This window comes from Myxine glutinosa, chromosome 1, assembly GCF_964187855.1.
Source record: "Myxine glutinosa chromosome 1, kmMyxGlut1.1, whole genome shotgun sequence".
NCBI classification, from domain to species: Eukaryota; Metazoa; Chordata; class Myxini; order Myxiniformes; family Myxinidae; genus Myxine; species Myxine glutinosa.
This window is the reverse complement of record NC_136261.1, coordinates 331,442,878-331,469,980: the sequence shown is the minus strand read 5'-3', so window position 1 is coordinate 331,469,980 and position 27,103 is coordinate 331,442,878. Positions and strand designations below refer to the sequence as shown.

The 27,103-nt window shown below is 42.2% G+C and overlaps 1 protein-coding gene across 1 annotated transcript in view; it reads left to right on the top strand.

The window, feature by feature from the left end:
* Positions 1–27,103, top strand: part of ZDHHC17 (zDHHC palmitoyltransferase 17) — a gene marked incomplete at its 3' end in the record, with an annotated part of 62,374 nt that overhangs the window by 12,124 nt on the left and 23,147 nt on the right. Inside the window, 5 exon segments of the mRNA XM_078769781.1 lie at positions 7,132–7,209; positions 13,815–13,959; positions 14,180–14,244; positions 19,520–19,682; positions 19,849–19,974. Coding sequence (XP_078625907.1) covers positions 7,132–7,209; positions 13,815–13,959; positions 14,180–14,244; positions 19,520–19,682; positions 19,849–19,974 — 577 coding nt within the window.

Sequence of the window (27,103 nt, the reverse complement as noted above, 5' to 3'; positions counted from 1 at the left end):
TAGAGCTGTCTCCCTTGACATTTCACGTGCCTTCGATACGGTCTGGCACCCTGCTCTGCTCACCAAACTCTCCTCCTTTGGTATCCATGGAAATCTCCACGCATGGCTGGCGGACTTCCTCTCTGGTCGTAGTCAACGTGTGGCCCTGAATGGGTTTCTCTCATCTCCTCTTCCTGTTCAGGCTGGAGTTCCCCAAGGTAGTGTTCTGGGCCCTGTGCTTTTTCTGGTCTTCATCAATGATCTCTCTGACTCTCTTGAAAATCCTCTCTATCTCTTTGCTGACGACTCTACTCTCTGTCGCTCCATTCCTCATCCCTCAGATCGGCAGTCTGCAGCCTCCTCACTCTCTGCAGACCTGGACAAAATCACAGACTGGTCAAACAAGTGGAACATGTCTTTCAATCCTGACAAATCTCACACTCTTACAATGTCTCTCCGAAAGGACCGACTGGACAACCCTCCCATCTACTTTCTCAACAATCCTCTCCAAGAAGTTCTGTCGCTCAAGCTTTTGGGTCTCACTATCTGCCATGATCTTTCTTGGGAAAACCACATTTCCAAGCTGGCCTCCAAAGCCAGTCGCCGACTGGGCATCCTCCGTCGTGCGAAGTCCTTCCTTGGCACACCTGAGCTCCTCACCACATACAAGGCTTTCATCCGCAGCTCAATGGAATACTGTTCCCCCCTCTGGGCTGGTGCTCCTGCCTCACACCTTGCTCGGCTTCATGCTGTTGAGGCCAAAGCTTTCAGAATCATTGGAATCTCCTGCGATGTAGTCAGCACCGAGGGCCTTTCACTCACTCACCGCAGGCAGGTTGGTGGTCTTTCTGTCTTCTACCGACTCCTATCTGGCCTTGCTCCCCCAGCTCTCTCTGTGCTCTGTCCCCCCAATATTCCTTCAGGTCGCACAAGATCTGCCTGCAACCCTCTTCTGGTTAAACTGCCAAAGTCTAGGCTCTCTGCTCACCTTCACTCTTTCATTCCCCTTTTCTCCCGCCTCTGGAACAAACTCCCCCACTCCCTTCAATCCCACTCCTCCCTCCAGGTCTTTAAAACAGCTGTTCACCACCATCTCTTATCTTCCCCCATCGAAAACCTTGATCTTTTCTACCCCCGGTAATTCACCCCAGAGTCCTTGCAGTGTTCATATGTTTTATTCCTCTCCCACCTCCCCCCAAGTCCTCCCGATGTCCCTGCTCTCAAATGTTGTGTTTGTGTCCTTCCCCCTCTTCCCCCTCTCTTTTGTGTCCTTCCCCCTCTCTCCCCATCTTGTCTGCCGCTCCCCTTGTTTTTTGTGTTTTGTGTGTCGGTTTGTCTTTTTGTGTGATTAATGTTAGCTCTTTCACGAGCCTCGATCTTGTATACAAAAAAAAAAAAAAAAAAAAAAAACAGACTGATAATTAAAGCACTATCTCCTTTAGTACCTATTGAAAATGCATACTGACAATCACCACGTATATTTGCATTTTATGAGACTAGTGAGGGACCCGTGCTACGCACGGGTGGGAGACCAGAAGCAAACAGACAATGCAGAAACAGAGAATGCTAAAGCATGAAACCAATAAATTCCACATTCCTGTAGCACCTTCAGTCGCACGTCAGACATGGACAACAAGTTCGTGAAGGACTTCCATGAAAAACGTACCCTTTGGCAAACGAATGGGTACGTTTGTTCCATACCCAGTCAATGGCGAATCTGCATACCGCGATCCACGAATTCACGTTTAGAAAGCAGAAACCGTCACGGCATTTCGTCATTCACTTGAACTCGATATCTCTTTTTTCATTCCAAACAGCATAACTCCAATCACAAATTAAATAGCATTAATATAAAAAATAAACTTTTAACAACATTCGTGACATAAACAAATATTTAAATCCTGATGTGAAGTTCCGTACGATTGGGTGAATACAATTACGAATTCAAAATCGTAATTGTATTCACTCAATTCCAATCATCAATTAATACTTTAACCTGGTGTTGGCTTAGCGGTTAGGGTGCCGGCTTGGGATCCTAGGATCCTGGGTTCGAATCCCGGTCGATCGCTGAATTAACGCCAGGGGGGTTGACTCAGCCTGTCATCCTTCCGAGGTCGGCAAATTGAGTACCAGCTTGCTGGGATGAATGATCCCGGTGTGTACCCCGGTTTAGAATAGGTGCACCGTATCCCTGCGCATCGTAAGAGGCGACCAAGGGTTGGCGTCAGGAAGGGCATCCGGCCATAAAAACATTGCCTCAAACAGGGAACCATGATTGTCATGGGGCCCGCAAGGCTAACCCCTGCTCTAGTGGGGAAAAATGGCCTTAAAACGATCATTCATATTCATTCAATTAATACTTTAACAAAACGATTAACGTTTAACGATTTAACATTACGATTGAATGACGGTTGTATTTGGATATTATCAAACCCGCGCATTGCCGTCATCTGTCCACTTCCTCATTCAGGTTCATAATTGTCATCAAAATCTAAACTATTTGTAGAATTTCAATAAAAGCCACATCACTGTTCTTATCGGTAAATATTATTCCATCGTGTTTGGAAAAATTGGAAAATTGGAAAACGTGGAAAAATTTGAAAAACAATATAGCCTATTTTACTCCCAGGGGTCCTGGGAATACCCACCCAAAATATCGTTGCGATCGGTTGAGCCGTTTTTGCGGTACCTTCGAACGGACAGATGGACATTTGGTGAATTTATAGTAAGATGCAAGCAATTCTGTGGTTTATCTCCTCCATACGTAAGTGATTATGTTGGGCCTCCTTATGAAGTAAATAAGAAATCAAAACAAAACAACCTAGAGGGTTCATAAAACACCTTACCCTACTCTGTCTTGAGAAACAAGAACATGGGAAGGGTCGTTGAGCGGTGAATTTGATTGGGTGTGATGACGTAAAATGCCGTAATATTTTGCAGGATTTTTTTTTAGAAATGCACCACCAGTGATGCGGCGTCTTTTACACCACCTTATTTAACACGTTACATTAGTTCTTTATGCCTGTTGTTTGTCCCTTTATGAAGTCCTTAAAACAGTAAGTTTCCTGGTTGGAATGATTTTCATTTTGTTTGACTGCCAGACAGGCAGACAGAGTAAAATAAAATCACACCCGTGTCTGAAGGAAGCGATTCAATTTTGCATTTTTAATATGAAATCGGCAAAAGCTGAGAAACGAATATGAAACCCTTTAGAATTACCGTTTATAATTACCCTTTAGAATTACCATTTAGAATTACCCTTTAGAACCATCTGGAATTACACTTTAAAACCCTTTCGAATTAAACATGGATTAAAAGGTTCTTCTTCATTTTTTACGGATGGAAGGAAGGCCAAATACACCTAATAATAATAATAATAATACAAATAATAATACAAACATACATACAAATACAAATACAAATAATAATACAAATGCACAAATACAAAGCAGCTTCACCGCTTAAAAATGATCTCTCCACATTTGCGATTGGGTCAAATTGAGAGCTAAATTAAAGGTTCGTTTTCCGGTTCATGTTCAAAATATAACACTCGATTGGAATTAATTTGTTCCCCGATCATAAACTGATGTTTATAGACTGACAGGCAGACAGACAAAGTGAAGTTTTTGCGTTGCATGCACAGGGTAACAACACTGACTGAGCTTTTGAAAATGCAGAGCCTCAATGGAGTGAATAGATTCGAGTATATCTGCGAATGTACGGTCTATATCGAAAAGTAGATCTGTGTATGGACTCACCGATGCGCACAATGGCACATAACCAATTACATAAGCCTCTTCTGTACCATTGGAAATGGTTGAGGTGAATAATGAAATATTTAAGGGGCATGAAGTACTCTTGGCAGCGAAGTCGAACTTTGTACACATAAAACTTTTATTTTCCTCGACAAGCTGAGGAACCAGTCACGGTGGAGTAATGGGTCCGGGGGATCGGTGGTTTAAACCCTGGCCATGTCATACGAAAGACTTAAAAAATGGTATGTGCTGCTTCCTTATTTGACCTTCAGCATTTAAGAGAATGGAGAATCGACAAAAAATGCTGGGAAGGCAATGGCAAACCACAGAGTATAATCCTTGTCAGGAAACTTCTTCGGCAGCACCGGTGCTCTGTAAAGAGTGCGGTACATCAAATGAGATCGTCAAAACTAGCGGAGCAAAAATTCACCTTTTCTCTAACAACCGATCAACATGCAACTGCAGTCGAAGAATCCCCACCACATCCTCCAGTGCTAGCTACACATTTCCCATCAACGTTTTCATACACGTCGCATGGTTTTCCTGTGGTGGAAAAAAAAAATGTAAGTCTTGATTTTATTTTGCACGTTGAAACAAAATGAAATCCTCCGTGGTTAAATAATTATCGATACAATTACAGCAGCAACTTCCACACTGATGGGGGAATCAATATTCAGAGGTCACAACTTTCATGGTTATGGTGTGGTTGTCAGCTCTTCATCACTGATTAGGTCTCAACTGAAACATTGTAGTAATTTGTGTCACCTTTATAGGATCTCCTCGGCACTCCATAATGCTTTTACATTGCACCTAAAGTACCATAACTTGTTGCTATTGGCAGCCAATGAATGCAAATTGTTGTTTTTGTGTATACAATGTCGAGACTTCTGGAGGAGCTGAAGCATATTTTTATTATCCATGATTGGTCGTTGGTAATCCAAAATCACACGCGTTCATTATGCAGAGCAGCCTTTTCCTTCTCTTCAGACCTTGATAGAATCCCAAGATGGTCAAACACTCGGAATATTTCTTTCAATCCAGCCAAATCTCATAGTCTCACTACCTCTCTCGAAAAGGACCTTCCGGGAAACCCTCCTATTTACTTTCTTAACAATCCTCTTGAGCAAGATCAGTAATTCAAACTCCTGGGTCTATCAGCCATTATCTTTCTTGGGCATACCATAATTTAAAAGTTGACCTTCAAAGCCGGTCTGCCATACAAGGTCTTTCCTTGGCACACCTGAACTCCTATCCACCTGCAAGGCCTTCATCAGCAGCTTGATGGAGTACTGCTCTGAACTCTGGGCTGGCTCCCCTGCCTCACATCTTGGTCAGCTTTATGCCGTGGAAACCAAGGCCATTAATATTATTGGAATCTCCCGTGATGAACCTGATTGTATGGGCCTATCACTCTCCCATTGCAAACAGGTTGGTGATCTCTCTGTCTTCTACCACCTCCTTTCTGCTCTTGCACCCTCTGCTCTTGCACCCTCTGGTTTTTCCATGCTATGTCAGCCCCCTCCAATCGAGGTTTCTGCAGTGAGCACATGGTCCACCATCAAGCCCCTCCTAGTGAAACTCCCTAAATCCAGATTTGCTTCTTATCTCCACTCATTTGTTCCTGTTTTTTTCCTGCCTGTGGAACCAACTTCCACATTCTCTTCAATCTCATTCAATCCCATGCATCCTACCTGAGCCCTCATTCGGCTCCACATTCCTTATTTCACCAAGTCTCCCTCTATTTTGTTCCTCAACCTGGCTGTTGGTATGTTTCCTCCCTCTATTTCTACTATTCCTTGTGTTTTGGTATGTCCTAATCCATTCTATGTTCTAGCTCCTCCACGATCCTCGACTTTGCATACCAAAACGCAAAGAAGACGACGTCATGCAGAGCATGATACTTGCAAAATCCACCCCTCCCCCAAAACACGTTGTCATGGATACATCAAATTGTCCATTTCATTAAGATTAAAGTTGACGATCTTGATCAAAGTTCGGGTCAATCGGATGAAAATTGATGATTTTTCAGATGAAAATTGATGATTTTAGAAGTTTGACCTTGAGTTGACCTTTGACCTTTTGACCTTAACTAGTTGGTTTCCCAATTCAGTGAGGCACTGTGCAATTCCTATATCATTTTTAAGTCAATCGGATGAAAATTGACGGTGTTGCAGATGAAAATTGATGATTTTGGAAGTTTGACCTTTTGACCTCAAAAATAGTTGGTTTTCCAATTTAGCAACTCAATATACAAATTCTGTTCAATTGTTCAAGTCAATCGGATGAAAAATGGCGATTTTAGAAATCTGACCTCCAGATTACCTTTGACCTCAAAATCAATCCGCTTCTTAATTGTGACGACCTCTACAACTTGGTGAAGTTTCATGACGATCGGTTTAGAATTGTGACCTGTAGGTGAGTGACAAACAAACAAACAGAAAGAATAACAAACGCAACTGACCAATCAATATACCTGAAAAATCTTAGATTTTGCAAACGTTATCAAAAAATCAACGAGATTGGATTGAACAACATATGCTGAATGCCAGAGTACACGAGTACATGTCATACTCGATTGGCAATCTGATTGGATACTAGAAGGTTACAGATTGCTCAAATTCATTGGGAACCAATGTTGTGAGGATGAATAAAAAGGTGACTTCTATGTTGTTAAACATAATTTATGCCCAAGAATCACAGTCCACATTTTAAGTGTATCGGACCCAATATGCTACAGTGCTGATGGGGGGTTGGAGGGATGGAGGAGGGAATAGCGAGGAAACAACAAAATAAACATAGCAAAGTAATAATGAAAACACACCCATTATGAAGTGCTTTTATATCTTCAAAAAATACATTATCTTCAAAATGATGTACAAACCTGGATGAGTACGTGCTGTTGATGTAATGGAGAATTTTGAGGTGGCTTGTACAGGTGAGGGAGGGAGGGGGTGGGGGTCCAGGCTTTCTGAAGTAGCTTAACTTGACTTGACCAACCGAGTTCGTCCACTGCAGCATGTCTGTCTCCCCTCAACTTAGTCCATTTTGTTCAGTTCAATGCAATTTGATGAAATTGTACTCCAGGGAATTTTTCGATTCCATTGTTTCATTGGAGTAACTCTTCCTCCTCTCGGGCCTTCTCTAGATTGCCAGTTTGAACTTTTTGTTGTCCACCGGTGGTTTTTCATTCTCCACGCTGCGTGTGCAACTCAGTTCCGTTTCGGTTCTTTCATTGTGACCATGATGTCAAGGAACCAGAAATGATTGCGATCTGAATTCAGCAGAGCAGGAAATTTTAAATAGACAGACTTGGTTTGACAGACATAGCGTCGCTGTACAACATTGTCATGGAAATTGGTAGATCGGATGGAAATTTAAATCGTTTTACCTTTTGCAGGTACTATATATCGAAAGGAGCCATTGTGGACCAATTAGGTGGAGATTTGAACTCAACGCCTCTTCATTGGGCTACAAGGTATGGATTTGTGAAATGCACACCAGAGCATGATGCAACAAGGGTTTGCTTTTTTTTCCCCGCCAACATTTGGAGGAACTTGCAAATAACAGGAAATGAAAGAGACAGTCATTTTTGGTCATATTACATATTACAGCATCACATGTTAACTTGGCTTTATGAGGGTCAAACCAAATGTACTTGTATCTACATCAATTCTTATAATGGTGATGATGACATCTTCTTGTAAGGTAGTGCTCTAGATTCGAGTAAATTGCTCTTGTTTGCCTGTTGATTTTCAATGTGAGCTTACTTTTCTTCCTTTCAATCAACTAAAGCAATGCGTTTAAACCATGCTGGAGTAATGCTTGTCTGCATAGCAATTAAGCCATTATTAGCCTCACCTGTTTCCTAAGGGATGAAGTTTGTTCTTCTTACTATTGTAATTTGTCTGTCCATGAGCACGTGTGTGTTCACGAGCCTGTGCACAGATATATTTGAATATAGATCATTCTCAGATCTACTGTAATCTATATACCCTCTTTAAGGTCTGCATTGTTAAATAATCATAATAATGATCTTTATTATCCCGTATCCATGGAAATTCCTCTTCGGTGACATCATAAGTTCAAACATCATGAAAAAACATCTAAGGGAATAAGAAAACGTGGTAAAAAATATATGGAAGATGGACTAAACGGCAAAATGGCTCGGAATTTGAATTTAACACTTGAATTGCACATGGTACAAATGATTTTTTTGAAAATGTTCTTCTTCTGCCTACCATGAAAGTGTCTCTCTGAAGGCAGTTTTTCAAAAAGCCCGCTCAATAAGTGACTTTCATCGGTAGACAGGATGTTGCATCACATCGGTGCATACATGCATCGACTTCCTTTTCAATGCTCACAAGTATAGAGACTCCATACTGGTTGAAGGCCCATCCACTTTAAATGCCAGTGCAATGACTTTTCTCAATCGTGACTTATTGTACACATTTAGCTAACTATAGCAGGAAACCAAATTAAATGACAAAACACTGATCAGCAATGGATTAGTCAGCATCCGCATGTGAGCTAACACCAAATGAATTCAACTTCCTGAGAAGATGCAATCTTTGCATTGATTTATTGTACACAGCAACGGTATTTTTTAAATCAAAGTTTAGCTTATTAATAATAGTGCCCACGTATTTTTATTTGTCAACAATTTCCACCTTATTTCACCATTTATGGTTACAGGCTCATGATTGTGACCTTTTCTAAAATCCAAAATCATCTCTTTAGTTTTGCACACACTCAGAGTGAGACAAATACACAGCTTTGTTGTATTGGCTCGTGGCTATTATCATCTTGGGGATGATGAAGCATTTCAAATTTGGTTTTCATCTATCACCCGTGGTTGTTGCATTTTTTTTTTTTTTGCCTTGAGGAAATTCCCCCCTCCAACGCCCCTTACCCCTCTACCCAAGGAATTTTTTCTTTCTTGTTTCACACTATACACACTGAGTGAGTTAGGTCATGGCCCATGTCATGTTGAGATTTTCACTTACGGTGGGAGCTATGTGTCATATTTTTGCCTCTTGTAACTCACAATTTATTACCCCCCGTGCACCGTGAGATGGGGTCGTGTGTGTGTGTGTGTGTGTGTGTGTGTGTGTGTGTGTGTGTGTGTGTGTGTGTGTGTGTGTGTGTGTGTGTGTGTGTGTGTGTGTGTGTGTGTACGTACACGCATGTCTGTTGGTCAACCTCTTTACCATTTGAGTTATTGTCATCAAATTTTCTACAAACCTTTATTACGAGAATATGGAGAAAATAATTAAATTTGGGTCACAATGTGAAAGGGCAAAGTCATCGTAACTATAAATAGCCCTTATTAGCCCCACCTCAAAGTTTCGTGAAGATTGATAAATGTGGAGATGTTCTTGTTCTGTTGTTTTTAAGGTGGGGGCAGGGAGGATGCAACAGTGCCCCCTATAAATTTGGGCAGGAAATATGGGAGTGTGTTCATGGTGCTTTATCTCGCTAGCTTTTTGTCGAATGACACCTTGGGATCTTTACGATGTAATTGACTAATGCTAGCACATGGCTCCCAAGCTTATCATCCATCTGCAGGGTGGTGCACTTTATGATTCGACATCCTGTCTGTGATTCACCAATCTGACAATTTATAGCCGGGCTGGGAATCAAACCCAGATCACACCTCGCAGCTCAAAAGGTGCGTGCGCTATCCTTTCGCAACATGACATGGTATTATCGGTCATTAACCCATGAAATTCGTTTTAAAAACATTTAACTTGTTTCATCACTCAATCTCTCAATCTTATTTTCAGTTTCCCTTTCGTATGACTTAGCAGCATTTAAAGCCCTCAAGGGGGTGGGGACTTGGGTCACAGTGATCAAAACAGAATACTTTTCTAACTCGAAATTTGATATTGGGTAATTCCTGGTGGAATATTTTGCCATCTTTCAACTATGCTTTCTGTGGGGAGTGCGGGGATTTGTGGTGGCGCGCCATAGACTCAGCTCTAGTTTTTCTTTCAAAACGCATTAATGCACTTTCGATTTATCTTTGCTTTGTAAAAGTTCTTTCATTCACTTACTGCCCCCTTGTGTATCATTAGCCTCAATACACCCTGATTTGCTGAAGACCAACATTTGCTCTTCAGTTAGCGGTTAAAAGAAGGTACTGTCATATAATTTTAAAATGTATTTTCAACTTTTTCCATCACTTTTTATTTTGCCATTGCCTGTTAATTGCTATGGGTACACTAAAGTTTGAATAGATAGTGTTGTAATTGAGACAGAATGTAAAATGAACCACCCTGTAAAATGTTTTGCTTGCTCGAAGCATAAGCCGAACCACTTGGGTGAACTCTACAAGACTAATGAGATGGAAAAGGAAATGCAAGTCCTATAAAATGATATAGTTTCTATATTGGTGAAATTGCAAGTCTCTACAGTCGTGGCCAAAAATATTGGCACCCTATATTTTTTCAAATAATGCACCATTTCTTCCAGAAAATTGTTGAAATTAAAAAATATTTTGGTATCCACATGTGTATTTCTTTGGTTTGCAGTGGAACAAAACAAAAAAAAACTGAAAAAATTACTAAATCTTAGCTTATTCCAGACAGAAATCCTAAAATGGGCCGGACAATATTATTGGCACCTTTTAGAAGTTGTTAGAAATAATTACATTTCAAGCAGGTGATTCTCCTACCCAGTATTTACTTTCGAATTGAACTCACCTGTGGTGAGTTGCAGGTGACTGTAATATAACAAATGACTCATTCAACCAGCTTGAATAGAGAAAAGGAGTCATTCTGCTGTTTCGTGTCACTGTGTGTACCGTAATGAGCATGGAGAAAAGAAAGAAAACCGGGCAATTGTCTGAGGAGGTCAGAGACAAGATTGCAGCCAAGCATGGACAATCTCAAGGTTACAATTCCATCTCCAGAGACCTTGATGTTCCTGTGTCCACTGTACGCAACGTTATCAGCAAGTTTAAGGCCCATGGCACTGTTGCCAACTTCCCTAGACGTGGCCGCAAAAGAAAACGTGTTCGAAGATTGCAGCAAAGAATTGTTTGAATGGTGGAGAAAGCACCTCAATCAACTGGCAAACAGATTCAAGCTGACCTTCAGACACAGGGTACGACAGTTTCAACTCGCACCATCCGTCACCAACTCAATGAAAGGGGGTTCTATGGTAGGAGACCCAGGAGGACCCCACTGCTGAGAGAGAGAGACATAAGAAAGCCCAACTGGAGTTTTCCAAAACACACCTGAACAAGTCAAAATCCTTCTGCGAGAATGTCCTGTGGACAGATGAGACCAATTTGGAACTTTTTGGTAAAGCACATCATCTCTATGTTTACAGAAAACAAAATAAAGCCTTCAAAGAAAAGAACACCTTCTCTGCAGTCAAACATGGAGGAGGTTCAGGGATGTTTTGGGGTTGCTGTGCTGCCTCTCGCACTGGGTGCCTTGAATGTGTGCATGGCATCATGAAATCAGGAGATTACCAAGGGATTTTGGAGCACAATGTTCAACCCAGTGTCAGAAAGCTGGGTCTCTGTCGAAGATCATGGGTCTTTCAGCAGGACAATGCCCCCAAACACACTTCAAAAAGCACCCAGGAATGGTTCAAGACAAAACGCTGGACTGTTCTGAAGTGGCCAGCAATGAGTCCAGATCTAAATCCCATTGAACACCTGTGGGGAGATCTGAAAACAGCAGTTGGGAGAAGGCACCCTTCAAATCTGGGAGAACTGGAGCAGTTTCCACAAGAAGAGTGGGCGAAACCTCCAGTAGAGAGGTGTAGGAAGCTCATTCATGGCTATAGGAAGCGCTTAACTGCAGTTATTTTATCCAAAGGCCATGCTACCAAATCATAAGTCTCGTGTCAATAATTTTGTCAATGCCATTTCTTTTTATTTTCTGATTTATAAGGATATATTAAATTCTGAATCAAAAACAAAGGTTCTGTAATATTAACTGAAATAAAGAATTGTGGAAACCAAATACTTTTGTCAATTTCAACTTAATTTTAGAGAAAATTGTGAGTCATTTGAAAAAAGTAAAAGCGTGTCAATATTTTTGGCCACGACTGTGTATGTATCATTGTGCATAGGTCAAACCTCTGGCGTTAAAAAAAAATTATGACGGCCTTTGAGGCTTTATAGTATGGGTTCCATTCCTGACCTGACCATAAAGTTGGATTGGTGCTTCGTAGGCATTGTGTTTCATCGTCCATTGCACTGTCCCCCGGACGGGCATTCGTTGTTGGACATTCAAAATCTCCGAAATCCTCTTCTCCGAAACCGCTGAAAGGAATGTGACCAAACCTGGCACAAATTATACTTGTTGTGTTGTGACTAAACTTTGTTCACGGCACTTTAAAAAATCGAAGTCTGAAGGGGGCAGCGGGTGGTCAAAGTGGGTCCAGGTTTGACCCCCCAAAATAGATATTTGCTTTTTTCTCAGAAACTACACACACAATTTCGATAAAACTTGACCACAACCGTCACCACCCATGATGTACCAAAGTTTGTTCATGGCATTTAAAAAATCTGCCCCTTTGGGGGTCTAGGGGGGCTGCCCCCCCAAAATAGGTATTTTTTTCTTTGTTTGTTTAAAGTCTTATGATTGTGTTCGTATGATTCCACATGTTGCACTGTCTTCTGGCAACCATTGAAATTGGTTTAACATACCCTTAGTCAGTGTAGTATACTGTTTATTCTACCAGGTGAGCGCCATGGGTATTGCCCCTATGTTTATTTTTCGTTTTTCAATTACAAAGTTGAGGCTTGTGGAAGATCTAGAACACACAATGGATCAGGACGCAACAGGACAAAAGGAACAACAGAAAGAGAGGGGAGGAGGAGGGAAACACCAACAGCAGAGCCGAGGGACAAAATAGATTGAGATGGACAAACAAGAGATGTGAGTAATATTGAGGTATCGGGGAGAATGCAAGGGGTGGACAGATCGTGGTTTTGGATGGTGGATTATTTGAGATGGTGGTCAACAGCTGTCCTGAAGACCTGGTGGGAAGAATCAGATCGAAGAGAATGTGGAAGTTGTTCTACAGATGGGAAAAAGAGGAACACAAGCAGTTGGAGGTGAGCAGCGATTCTGGATATTTGGAGTTGATGGTGAACAGAAAGTAGTTGATGGTGAACCATGTGCATCCTGCAGAAACGTAGAGGGGACAAAGCATGAAGGGGCAGAGGGTGCAAGACCAGAAAGAAGACAGAGACCACAAACCTGTATGTGATGGCAAAGTGATAGGTCCATAGACTCAGCTTCATCGTGGGAGATTCCATTGATCTTGAAGGCCTTGGTGTCCACAGCATCAAGCTGAGCAAGATGTGAGGCAGGCGATCCAGCCTGGTTGGAATAAATGATGTTGCATTGATGAGTTGACTGACTGCCTGGACGCAACTGAGGTTGTGGATCTACTGATGTACCATCTGTTGATGTGGATCCATGATCGAGGTTGTGGATCCGCCGTTTGGAGAGGTCCTGGGCTGAAAGGATCGAAACCTCAAGGAAGAACGGTGCCCAGCTGATGATCCATGCAGTCGGGAAACTAGTCAATTGCTTACAGGTTAACGTTCTTGCTTTAGGTAGAGGAACTATGTTTGAGGTTTACAATTTAAATAAAGTTGAATATGGGATGTTGTGAAATTAACATCATTTACCACAATTCTTGAAATTATTTATATTTAAAACAACCAATACTGTACAATTAATTAAATGCATTTTAAAATAAGAATTGAATAAGAGAAATAAGAATTGAAAATCATAAGAGATAGAATTGTGAGGAACAAAAATAAAAAAACAAGATGTGTGTGGGGTTGTGGTTGTGGTTGTGTTTTTGACGTAATTTTTTTTAACCTTTTGATTGGGCAATGTAGATTACAGTAGATCTAGATATAGACAAACAACTCTCAGAAATGGGTAGGAACTAACTGGCTAACACACATTGGCACACACCAATATACTTTCTCTTTCAGATACATCATTTCAGATACATCTAGTTAATAAAAACATGTCTGACTTACATGGCGCTTCTTGCTCAGAAGACGTGTGATTGCACCAGCATATCTCCTGTCTGTGCCAGACAGGGCCACTTGACAATGGTTGTGCTGTTGATGAAGTATGGCGCTGATCCTTCCCTCCTTGATGGCGAGGGCTGTAGCTGTGTCCATCTTGCGGCCCAGTTTCAACACACAGCAATTGTTGCTTATCTTATTGCCAAAGGCTTGGTGAGTTTGCACTTTACTACTGCCGAAACCATAGACTTTCTCATTTGTCCAATCTCATACCTTGTCCATCCACTGATTTGTCCTTCCTTCTGCTCTTTTGTCTTTCCAATTAGCCACTTTAGTACTCTTTCCCCTCACACTTTATGTTTGATTGCATGCTTTGCCCACCGTGTTTGCTCTTCTTCACCCTGCACACACGTTGTTTCCTTCCCACCTTTAGGATGTGGATATGATGGATCAGAATGGCATGACTCCACTCATGTGGGCCTCATATAGAACCTATGGGTATGTTGCACTATTTATTCATCAAAGTTGTATTACGTCGTTTTGTTAGTATTTTGGATCCAAATGTGAAGGGCTGGCAGGATGGTCTAAAGACTCTAGACCGGGGGTCACTAACCTTTTTTTTTCAATGTGAGCTACTTTTGATTAATTAAATATTTCAAGAGTTAATGAAACATAAATTGAAATTTCTGAATTGATAAGGGTAGAAATTTAGTTATTACAGTTAAATTACAAAAATACATATTTAAAGTGAAGGAATATTGATCTTTACCTTTACTTCAGTGTGAAACTTGACACTGCATGGTGTCCACCAGTATTGCATAATCTGGTGTGTATCCTGACAGGGCAACTGTGATGGAGTCCTTCAGGTGCTCGTCTGTCAAAGGAGGTTCGAAATTTAGATTTGATGCAGTTCATGCCAGATTCACAAAGATAGGGAAGCCTCTTTCATTGCTACTTTGCAGATGTTATTGCACTTTTCAGTATCCAAGAGACTCCAGAAATTTGTGGCAGATTTCCTTGATTTCATCTGAATGTCATTTTGAAGGCTGATAAATCTCCATTTCCAAAGGGACACAATCAAGGTCAAACGGCACACTAATTTGTTCAGAAATGTCACAAACATCAACTTTCATTGAAGAGGTTTGAAGTGAACATCACACAGGGCTCCATCTCCTCAAAATCATTAAACCTGTCTTTCAACTCTTGGCCAAGCCTGGTCAGGAAATCACTGTACTTGTCAATGTCCACGATACCGACAGCAACCTCATTACCCTCGCCAGAGGAGAGGGTATTGCATTTGAGTCCGTTTGTTACTTACCGGAATCTTTTCTGATCTGTTCGTTTGTCTGTTTGTTACTTGCCGGAAAAAATTTCCGGCAAGTATGTTGATCTGTTCGTTTGTCTGTCTGTTTGTCTGTCTGTCTGTTTGCAGCACTGCGTCTACACCGTTGCACGTAGAATCGCCAAACTTTGCACACTTATTGGTCTTGCCCTGGAATAGACTGTGCCCAATTGATGACGTCATCGGTGACGTGGTTCGGCCGCCATCTTGGAAAAACCGAAAAACTTTGCACCTCTATATCTCCGAAAGTACTGAACAGAAAAAATTGAGACATGGCTCATTGTAAAGAACTCTCCATGGGGAATAAAATAGGTAAATGATGACGTCATCAGTCACGTGGTTCGGTCGCCATCTTGGAAAAACGGCAAAACGTTGCGCCACTATATCTCCAAAAGTGCTGAACAGAAAAAATTGAGACATGGCTCATTGTAAAGAACTCTCCATGGGGAATAAAATATGTTAATGATGACGTCATATGTCACGTGGTCGGCCGCCATCTTGGAAAAACGGCAAAACTTTGCACCACTATATCTCCAAAAGTGCTGAACAGAAAAAATTGAGACATGGCTCATTGTAAAGAACTCTCCATGGGGAATAAAATATGTTAATGATGACGTCATCTATCATGTGGTTCGGCCGCCATATTTGTTCTAAATGGCCGATAAAAAAGTACATTCCGGCAAGTCCTCGGTCTCTGACCGATTTTTCATTTGTCTGTTTGTCTGTCTGTCTGTTTGTCCGCACAGAATAAATATGATTTTCTCTGCAACCGTTGGTCCGATTGACAGGAAATTTCACCAGAGGTGCAACTCCACCTGTAGAATTTATTAATGATAATTAAGACGTCATATATCACGTGGTTCGGCCGCCATCCTGGAAAACCGAAAAACGTTGCACCTCTATATCACCGAAAGGGCTGAATAGAAAAAATTGAGACATGGCTCATTGTAAAGAACTCTCCATGGGGAATAAAATATGTTAATGATGATGTCATAGGTGCCTCCATTATGACGTCATAATTCGACAAGTATAAAACTTCATCCGATCAAGATAAAATTTCTTGAGCATAATCTAGAAATAAATTAGTTTAGAAAAAAAATGATGATGATGTCATCAGTCACGTGGTTCGGCCGCCATATTTGTTTTAACACAAAGGCCTTAAAAAGCCACTGAAAATACATCCTGGCAAGGGTTTTCAATCTCTGATTGCTCTTTTTCTTGTTTTCTACTTGTGTTTGGAGCATAGAAGGAAAATGTTGCATTTTCCTTTTCTGGACTTGTTGTATCAGAAGTTTAAGTTTCGACTTGAAAGCTTTCACGGCACGAATCATGTCGGCAATTGTCTTCTGTTTCCTTTGCAATCCACAGTTCAGGGCGTAAAATTTTTGGCATATGGTAGAAATGCCCAATAAGGCAGCCACGCAATGTTTGATAATTTCTTGACTCCATGAAAACTTTAGTATCTGGTGAAATTCAAAAATCTTTTTTTGTACACCACTCCTTTCCTATTCCATCTCCAGGCGCTGCATGACGTCGGGGCCCGGCGATGACGCGCGCTGAAAGGGAGTACTCAGTTTTCACTCCGGTTTTTTGTTTGTTTGTTTGCTTGTTGTCTTGTTTGTCCGGGCGATATCGATATTTCGTCTGGGCGATATCCTTTGAGCTAGGAAGCTGAAATTTTGGCACAATAGTGAGCACGTGCTTTGGTAAAAACAGTATATTTCGTTTTTTGATTAATCAATTAATTAATCAATTACTTAATTATTATTGATTTATTATTAAGTACTTATTAATTTTCTTTCTCATCTGGGCAATATACAGTGATCCCTCATTTATCGCGGGGGTTACGTTTCAGAACCCCCCGCGATAGACGAAAATCCGCGAAGTCGCGACCATATTTTAATTTTATTATTTATATATATTTTAAAGCTTTATGACCCTCCCCACACTCTTATTAACCTTTCCCACACTCTTATTAACCTTTCTCACACTCTTATTAACCTTTCCCATACTCTTATAAACACTTCCTATACTCTTAAACACTTTTTACACTCTTAAACATACGTAATTTTAACAACATATAAAATTCTAATGGGTACTCAGCATTGAAGATACTACAACTTGCGTGATGAAGATGATGATGAATTAGCTGTGCAGTACTGATGACGATGAAGGTGATGACGATGATGAATGTACTGCACAGCCAGAAAGAGCATTACAGCTCTTCTGAAGGTGCCACTGCATCAGGCGCTTCGTCAGGTGGTGTAGTATCTTCGCCCTCGTTTGCAACTTCAGTTTTCGCTGAAGGCGAAGGCGTAATTTGTCTCTTCTTGCGAGTGAGGAACATGGTTATGGGGAGTTGCTGGTGCTGCTTCTTATTCTGTGCAAGAAGGTTTTTATAAACCGTCATGCCCCCCTCGATGGTATTTGCAAACTGCAACGAACGAAGCATGAATGATGCGAAGCATGAAGATGCTGAATGCATGCTATGCGCGGGAGATACAGAGAATGATGCTATGGTCGCTGAGCCAATCAGAGCCCAGGATACAGAACACCATGCTCTGGTTGGTCGCCTCTAATCCATCAGCCAGTAGCGTGCCGTGTACGATCTCACGTGGGTAACTAGTGCAAGTGGAAGCTGCCGCATCTGCGTTTCCCATACGCACGACTCTTTGTCTCTTTGTCTACTCTTCTACTGTACACTATGTACAGTATTTTATTTCTTGTAATATGTTTTAATTACTGTATTGTTCTTATTTTTTTACGTTTTTTAATTTTTTAGGCTAGAAAATGCTTATTTTACCACAAAAATATTTAAAATAATAGTATATAAAAATACATTTATACCGCAAAATCCCGCGATATAGCCAAAAATCCGCGATATAAAATTAGATATGTAAGAGTTAAAAATCTGCGATACAGTGAGGCCGCGAAAGGTGAACCGCGATATAGCAAGGGACGACTGTATCTCACTTTTTGCATCGGCACTTTTTGAGCTAGGAAGCTGATATTCGGACACGACAGTGACCAAGTGATGTGGCTATAAAGGATATTTTTGATTTATTAATTAATCAATGAATCGATTTATTATTTATTGATTAACTAATTAATTATTTTTGATTAATGATTTATTTCATTAATTTTCAAAAAGTCGCAGTTTCGGATGAAACACTGGTGGTTGAGGTATGCTGTTAGCCAATTGATGAAGAAATGTTTTTACGACTTATTTATTGATTTTAATTATGCAGTTAATCAATCAATTTATTGAACACCTCTCCCTCCCAATACCATCTCTATGTGTTGCACGGCAGCATTGCCAGGTGCCAAAGATGTCCCGGCAATGCCACACTGGAGGATGTTATTTATTTATTTGGCATGGGGGCGGTGTACTTTGAATGTATCTGTACTTGTTTATCCTCGTTTTAATGTGAGATGCTCATTGGCAACCAGGGAGCTACCAGTCACTCACAATCGACGTGTTGGCGACCCCTGGTCTAGACTCTAGTCTAGAGGAACACACACTCGCGTCTGAGTTGTTTACTCTGGTTTTTGAATTCTGACCCAGCTATAACCTGTCATCTTGGTGTTTCACAGGTCGGTTGATTCATTCCTTTGCGTTAAACTAGGTGTCCCGTCTCTCAGCATGAGTGAGTGGATGTTAAAATATTCCACAGTGTCCTTCGCAAAGAAGAGGCAAGCTATTGCCCATACCCTGAACAAATTACCAATTTCTGCTCTAACCTCCAGGAAGCACAGCATCAGCAGCACAACCACACCCTCAGGAAATGATGCCAAACTTTATCTACATGCTGCATATAAAGAAGAAGATACAACTTGCAGTTTTCTTGATTCCCTTTGACAAATCTATTTTTATCCTTTGGATATTATTTTTAGAACAGCTGGATTGTTATTTAACCTTTACTACTATTGCGACTTCTTCAACAGCTCCAATTATTCCCAAATTCGTGTGGGGTTGGCCGGAGAATGTTTTCGACCCAATTCTTCAGAACTTGGCTGGCCAGGCCCGACTTTCGACTGCAGGTGGCAGGAAGTGGGAATTTGTTCAGGGTGTCGGCAATAACTCACTTACTCTTCATGAAAGACGTGGTAGGATCTTTGCGTTCAGCAACAACCAATGCTGGAAGATGGGTCTTCCGGCTTAACGTCCCACCGATAGACGGCATGCACATTGATGGATCGCCCTGCCCTCAGAACACCAGGATGACAGTTTATAGCTGGGTCCAGATTAAAAACTAAGCTAAACAGCTCATAGGTGAGTACGCATACCTCTAGGCTATCCTGCCAGCCTCCTTGAAGCAAGTGCCTGTACATAAACAAATTTCCAGCTGCATTAGGAGGCTAATAAGCTCATGTGTAAGCTACAAATTGACATAAACCTGTTTATTTTATTCTGGATTGTCTTTCTTTTAGCATGGATCCTACTCGACTCCTGCTCACTTTCAATGCGACCGTGAATCTCGGAGACAAGTTCCACAAGAACACAGCCTTACATTGGGCTGTCCTGGCTGCGAACACAAATGTCATAAACCTCTTGCTGGACGTGGGGGCTAATGTAGATGCACAGAATGTGAAGGTTTGTGTTGTTATTGTTTGTTTTGGTATTGTTTTCTGTTTTATTTCCTGTATACCTTTCTTTCTACTACGATTATCCCCTTGTCGTGGCTTCAAGAATTACTTGATCTGAAGAAAAAATTGGATGTTGGATGTGCTGAATGGTAGCTCGGTGAATTTGATTGCAGGGAGAGAGCCCACTGGACCTGGCCAAGCAGAGAAAGAATGCGTGGATAACCACGCGCTTACAGGAGGCCCGACAGGCCAGAGGCCTCGACAGCCCTTCGTTCTTGCACAGATTCAGGTCAGATAAGGTGAGATGATATCTTGTCCTTATAATTTATATTTTTTGTGTTTGTGTCCTGATCTCACAGCAGATGCTTTTCCTCTAGGTTGCAGACGTAATACATCTGTTGGTTTCCTCATAAGAGCAAGCAGGACTTGAGAAAAACAAAAAAATCAGAAACTTAGCTTGTCCTCAATTTTACCTTTTTATTACTATTTATTTCCTTTTGGCTGGTTCTTCTGTAGAAAATTTTCTGTGTTTTCTACCACAGCACAGGTATTTCACACGGGTGTCTAAAATTGTATGGAATGGTCTCACTGGGAGAGTCATTGTGGTAGAGAAGTAGGTATGTTTAAAACAGAATTGGATAGGCAACGAGAAGCAACGAAGATGATGACAAGCAGGGATATAGGAAAAACAGGAGGTAGATTGTGATTGGATGGGTATGCAAGTCGTGGTGTGCTGATGTGATATTGAGATGTTCTGAAATTTATCGATGTGCGTCATGTTAAGTGTGAATGTGTTATGCGTTCTAATTAAACTTCCACACCCCAAAAGCATATATACAGTCATGTGAAAAAGTAAGTACACCCCATGTAAAGTTTTGACTTTTTCAACATATTTCAAAATACAGCTATTTGATCTTCATTTCAAGAATATTTAAAGATAAAGGTGACATAATATAACAAATATCATGAAACATTTACATTTTGTAGTCCATTGTATAATTTAAATAAACATAAATGCAAATTTCGCATGTGGAAAAAGTAAGTACACCCCTACATTTATCACTACTTCAAACACCTAAAATTAGAATCAGGTACACCAGCTCAGGTGCAAATGATTAGAACATCGTTAGAGAGGATCTTGGAGGAACCTGTCTTATTTAAACCTCAGACATTTCGTTTGGTTTGCTCTTTGTTGTTGAAGTGTGTGGCGTCATCATGCCTAGATCAAAAGAGCTCTCTGAGGCCTTCAGAAAGAAGGTTATAGATGCCTACGCATCTGGGGAGGGACTTAAAAAGATCTCCAAACAATTTGAAATAAATCATTCGACTGTACAGAAGATCATCTACAAGTGGAGTAGATTCCAAACAACTGCCAACTTGTTCAGGCCAGGCCGCCCCAGCAAGTTCAGCCCGAGAGCAGACCGCAAGATGCTGAAAGAAGTCTCTAAGAACCCCAGAATGTCATCACGGGACCTACAGGTAGCTCTTGCCACTGTTGATGTCAAAGTGCACGAGTCTACCATCAGAAAGAGGCTGCACACATTTGATCTACATGGGTGGTGTGCCAGGAGGAAACCTTTGCTGTCCAGAAAGAACATCAGGGCAAGCCTAAAGTTTGCCTATGAACACCTCGGCAAAGACCAGCACTTCTGGAACAATGTGCTCTGGACAGATGAGTCAAAGGTAGAGCTATTTGGCCACAGTACCAGAAGACATGTTTGGCAAAAAGCAAAGACAGCATTTGACCACAAGAACCTGATACCAACTGTAAAGCATGGTGGTGGAAATATTATGGTTTGGGGCAGCTTTGCTGCATCAGGTCCTGGGCAGCTCACCATCATATAATCCACTATGAATTCTTCATTGTACCAGAGGGTGCTCGAGGATAATGTGAGGCCATCTGTCGGAAAGTTGAAGCTCAACCGAAGGTGGACCTTGCAACATGACAATGACCCTAAACATACCAGTAAATCCACCAAGGAATGGCTGAAAAGAAAGAAATGGAGGATTCTGGAATGGCCAAGTCAAAGCCCGGATCTAAATCCCATCGAGATGTGGTGGAGGGATTTGAAACGAGCTGTGCATGCAAGAAACCCCTCAAACATCGCACAGCTGAAAGAATTCTGCATGGAGGAGTGGGCAAAAATTTCTCCCAGTCGATATCAGAGACTGGTAGACAGTTATAAGAAACGCCTACTTGAGGTTGTTTCTGCCAAAGGGGCAATACCACCTTTTAGAGCCAAGGGTGTACTTACTTTTTCCACATGCGAAATTTGCATTTATGTTTATTTAAATTATACAATGGACTACAAAATGTAAATGTTTCATGATATTTGTTATATTATATCACCTTTAGCTATCAATATTGTTGAAATGAAGATCAAATAGCTGTATGTTGAAATATGTTGAAAAAGTCAAAACTTTACATGGGGTGTACTTACTTTTTCACATGACTGTATATACTAGCAAAGGTACCTGGCGTTGCCAGGTAACAATGAGTCGCTTCTTGACGGGAATATGATATACGCAATCTGGGTTCTTCAGCAAGATTGAATTTTGAAAATAGATCGCAGGTATAGTGGACTCTGATGCAGTGGAGTGACACCCTATCCCATGGAAGTTACACTCACAAACGGTTTACGAAGTACCAGGCTATGCTTCTGCAATTTAATAAACCATTCGTGTGAGACAGTGACAATATTTTGCTCCTTCAGCTGACAGTTTCGTTCAGTGTTGTTCAGTATCAGTAACACGCACACACACAGTAACACGCACACACACAGTAACACGCACACACAGTAACACACACACAGCAACACACAGCAACACACACACACACACACACACACACACACACACACACACACACACACACACACACATAGTAACACACACACATAGTAACACACACACAGTAACACACACACACACACACATAGTAACATACACACACACACACACACACACACACACACACACACACACAGTAACACAGACACACACAGTAACACACACACCGGCACCGATCTCGTATACGATATAGTGAGATGCGTATATCTATCACCGGCACCGATCTCGTATACGGTATTGCGAGAGGCGTATATCTATCACCGGCACCAATCTTGTATACGGTATAGCGAGATGCGTATATCTATCACTGGCACCAATCTTGTATACGGTATAGCGAGATGCGTATATCTATCACCGGCACCAATCTCGCATACGGTATTGCGAGATGCGTATATCTATCACCGGCACCGATCTTGTATACGGTATGGCGAGATGCGTATATCTATCACTGGCACCAATCTCGTATACGGTATAGCGAGATGCGTATATCTATCACCGGCACCAATCTCGTATACGGTATAGCGAGATCCGTATATCTATCACCGTCACCAATCTCGTATACGGTATTGTGAGATGCGTATATCTATCACCGGCACCGATCTTGTATACGGCATAGTGAGATGCATATATCTATCACCGGCACCGATCTCGAAAAGTGTGATGCGTATATCTATCACTGGCACCGATCTCGTATACAGTATAGCGAGATGCGTATATCTATCAACGGCACCGATCTTGTATGCGGTATAGCGATATGCGTATATCTATCACCGGCACCGATCTCGTATACGGTATAGCAAGATGCGTATATCTATCACCGGCACCGATCTTGTATACGGTATAGTGAGATGCGTAAATCTATCACTGGCACCGATCTCGTATACGGTATAGCGAGATGCGTATATCTATCACTGGCACCGATCTCGTATATGGTATAGCGAGATGCATATATCCATCAACGGCACCGATCTTGTATGCGGTATAGTGAGATGCTTATATCTATCACCGGCACCGATCTCGTATACGGTATAGCAAGATGCGTATATCTATCATTGGCACCGATCTTGTATACGGTATAGCGAGATGCGTTTTACCTGACAAAGTAAAAATAAAAAAAAATAAAAACTTAACCGAACCAACCTCCATCAACTCATCCAAACTCTCTCTTCCTCATATGTGGCGACTTCAACTGTCATCATGCCTGCTGGCTGGGTGTGGGTTCCTCTCTCACCAGCCATGGCACCTCAGCAAAGGACTTCTGCGACTCATTGGGACTGACACAATCTGTCAATTTCCTGACCCGGATCTCAATCAATGGAGTATCTTCTCTTCTAGACTTGGTTATGACAAACTTCCCTGCAAATGTCTGCTGCTCTTCTTCTGCTCCAATCGGTTCTTCTGATCATGTGCTTGTTAAAGTGGACATCTCTCTGGCCATTCTCCGAGAGCCTCCTCGGCGCCGACGAGTCTGGCATTTCACTCAGGCCAACTGGCACGGTCTGCAAGCAGCCATCAATCATCTGGACTGGTCTCCCATCTCTACTGCCTCTGACATCAATTCTTCCTGGGAATTCTTCCAAAGCAATCTGCTCTCTCTCATGCACAGAGTTATCCCATCTCGTCTTCAGTTGTCTTACCCTTCCTCCCGTCCATGGTAAACTGAATCTTGTGGTGAGGCAGTTGCCCTGAAACAACTTGCCTTTGCCTCTTGGAAGGCAAATCCAACTGAAGGCAATCTCAGTTCCTTCCACCAAGCTCGGAACAAGTGTGTGTCTACCCTCAGGAGTGCCAGGAAGCACTATCTCTCCTCACTCAAGAATGAACTCTCAAACCTGTCTCCTTCCTCCAAATCCTGGTGGCGTCTGGTCAAATCCGTTTCTGTTGTTCCCCCTCCATCCCCTCCCTTACCTCAAATGGCTACACAATTGACACCGCACGTGACAAAGCCGAATGCTTCAACTCTGTGTTTGCCTCAAAATCTTGTGTCCCAAACTCATTTCTCTCTGTTTCCACCTTACCCAGCCGAACTCAACTGCTCCTGGACTCTGTGTCCTTCTCTCCTGACAAGGTGGAGAAGTTTTTGTCAAACCTCGACTCTGATTCTGCAACTGGAACAGATGGCATCAGCCCACGGGTCCTAAAATCCTGCTCTTCCGCTCAATCTCACCCTCTCTCTGTTCTTTTCACCCTCTCTTTTGCTCAAGGTCATCTGCCAGCATCTGGGAAATCAGCCAACATCACCGCTTTACACAAAAAGGTGCAAAAACAGATCCTTGCAACTACAGACCAATCAGCCTTCTCCCAATTATCAGTAAAGTAATGGAATCCATCATTGCTTCAGATATCAAATCTTTCATTTTCTCAAATGGCTTGATCTCTGTTCATCAATTTGGATTCAGACCAGGTCATTCTACTCTGGACATGTTGCTTCTGCTGTCTCAACAATGGATGGAGGTCCTCAATGCCAAACAGGAAATCAGAGCTGTCTCCCTTGACATATCACGTGCCTTCGATACAGTGTGACACCCAGCTCTGTTCACCAAACTCTCCTATGGTATCCATGGAAATCTCCACGCCCTGCTTGCGGACTTCCTCTCTGGTCGCAGTCAACATGTGGCCCTGAATGGATTTCTCTAATCTCCCCTCCTGTTCTGGCTGGAGTTCCCCAAGGTAGTGTTCTGGGCCCTGTGCTATTTCTGGTCTTCACCAATGATCTCTCCGACTCTCTGGAAAATCCTCTCTATCTCTTTGCTGATGACTCCACTCTCTGCGGCTCCATTCCTCATCCCTCAGATCGGCAGTCTGCAGCCTCCTCACTCTCTGCAGATCTGGACAAAATCACAGACTGGTCAAACAAGTGGAACATGTCTTTCAATCCTGACAAATCTCACACTCTTACTATGTCTCTCCGAAAAGACCGACTGGAAAACCCTTCCATCTACTTTCTCAACAATCCACTCCAAGAAATTCGGTCGCTCAAGCTTTTGGGTCTCACTATCTGCCATGATCTTTCTTGGGAAAACCACATTTCAAGCTGGCCTCCAAAGTCAGTCGCCGACTGGGCGTTCTCCGTCGTGCGACGTCCTTCCTTGGCACACCTGAGCTCCTCACCACATACAAGGCTTTCATCCGCAGCTCAATGGAATACTGTTCCCCCCTCTCGGCCGGTGCTCCTGCCTCACACCTAGCTCGGCTTCACGCTGTTGAAACCAAAGCTTTCAGAATCTTTGGAATCTCCTGCGATGAAGCTAACTCCGAGGGTCTTTCACTCACTCACCGCAGGCAGGTTGGTGGCCTTTCTGTCTTCTACCGACTCCTCTCCGGCCTTGCTCCCCTAGCTCGCTCTGTGCTCTGTCCCCAAAATATTCCTGCAGGTCGCACAAGATCTGCCAGCAACCCTCTAATGGTTAAACTGCCAAAATTGAGGCTCTCTGCTCACCTTCACTTTTTCATTCCCCTTTTCTCCCGCCTCTGGAACAAACTCCCCCACGCCCTTCAATCCCACTCCTCCCTCCAAGTCTTTAAAACAGCTGTTCACCACCATCTCTTATCTTCCCCCATCCAAAACCTTGATCTTTTCTACCCCCGCTAATTCACCCCAGATACACCTTTTTGAAATTCGAACTTCTTTCCTGGAAGTCCTTGCAGTGTCCATATGTTTTATACCTCTCCCACCTCCCCCCAAGCCCTCTCCCTCACACATTTCTCTTGATGTCCCTGCTCTCAAATGTTGTGTTTATGTCCTTCCCCCTCTCTCCCCATCTTGTCTACCACTCCCCTTATTTTGTGTTTTATATGTCGGTTTGACTTTTTGTGTGATTAATGTTCGCTCTTTCACGATCCTCGATCTTGTATACAAAAAAAAAAAAAAAAAAAAAAAACTGACACGTGGGCAACCATCCATTTTGTCAACCATTACATCAACCAACCATCCATCACCATGTCCATTGCGGCGATTGACACAGTTCACGGGATTGTTGTCTCACATATATATATATATATACACACACCTCCGTATATCTATCACACTGATCTCGTGTAGCGAGTTGCGTTTTACCTGACAAAGTAAAAAAAAAACAAAAAAAAAACTAACACCAGAAAGAGAATCACAGCCTCCGTTAAATAAATGCATCTATACACTTAGTTATAAAATCGCAAGATATGGTAAATGTTGTCAGATTTCACTCCAGATTTGGACATTATTTAGTCTACAGCATCCAATCCACATGTCCAAATCCAGATTTTGATGATATGCTTAAATTATGCAATGATAAATAATCGATCGTGTTTCCAAGGCAAGGCACGTTTGAGTAGGCCGAAACAAAATGGCGGCTTAAGAACCCAGCGAGGTGCAGTGGGCTGACCAAGATGGTGGGCCACCATATTGGTACACTACCACATGGGGTTTTTTTCTTATGAGCACCTCATTAATCATTGTCGCTATGCCTGACGGTGAGGAAAGCTCCTGCTTCGCCCCCCTCCCCCCCTCCGCATGCCCAGTAGCAGGCGAGAGTCCTCCTGCCCAACCCCCACCCCCCCCACCCCACACCTCCCCTCCCCCCCCTCCCCTTGCCAAAT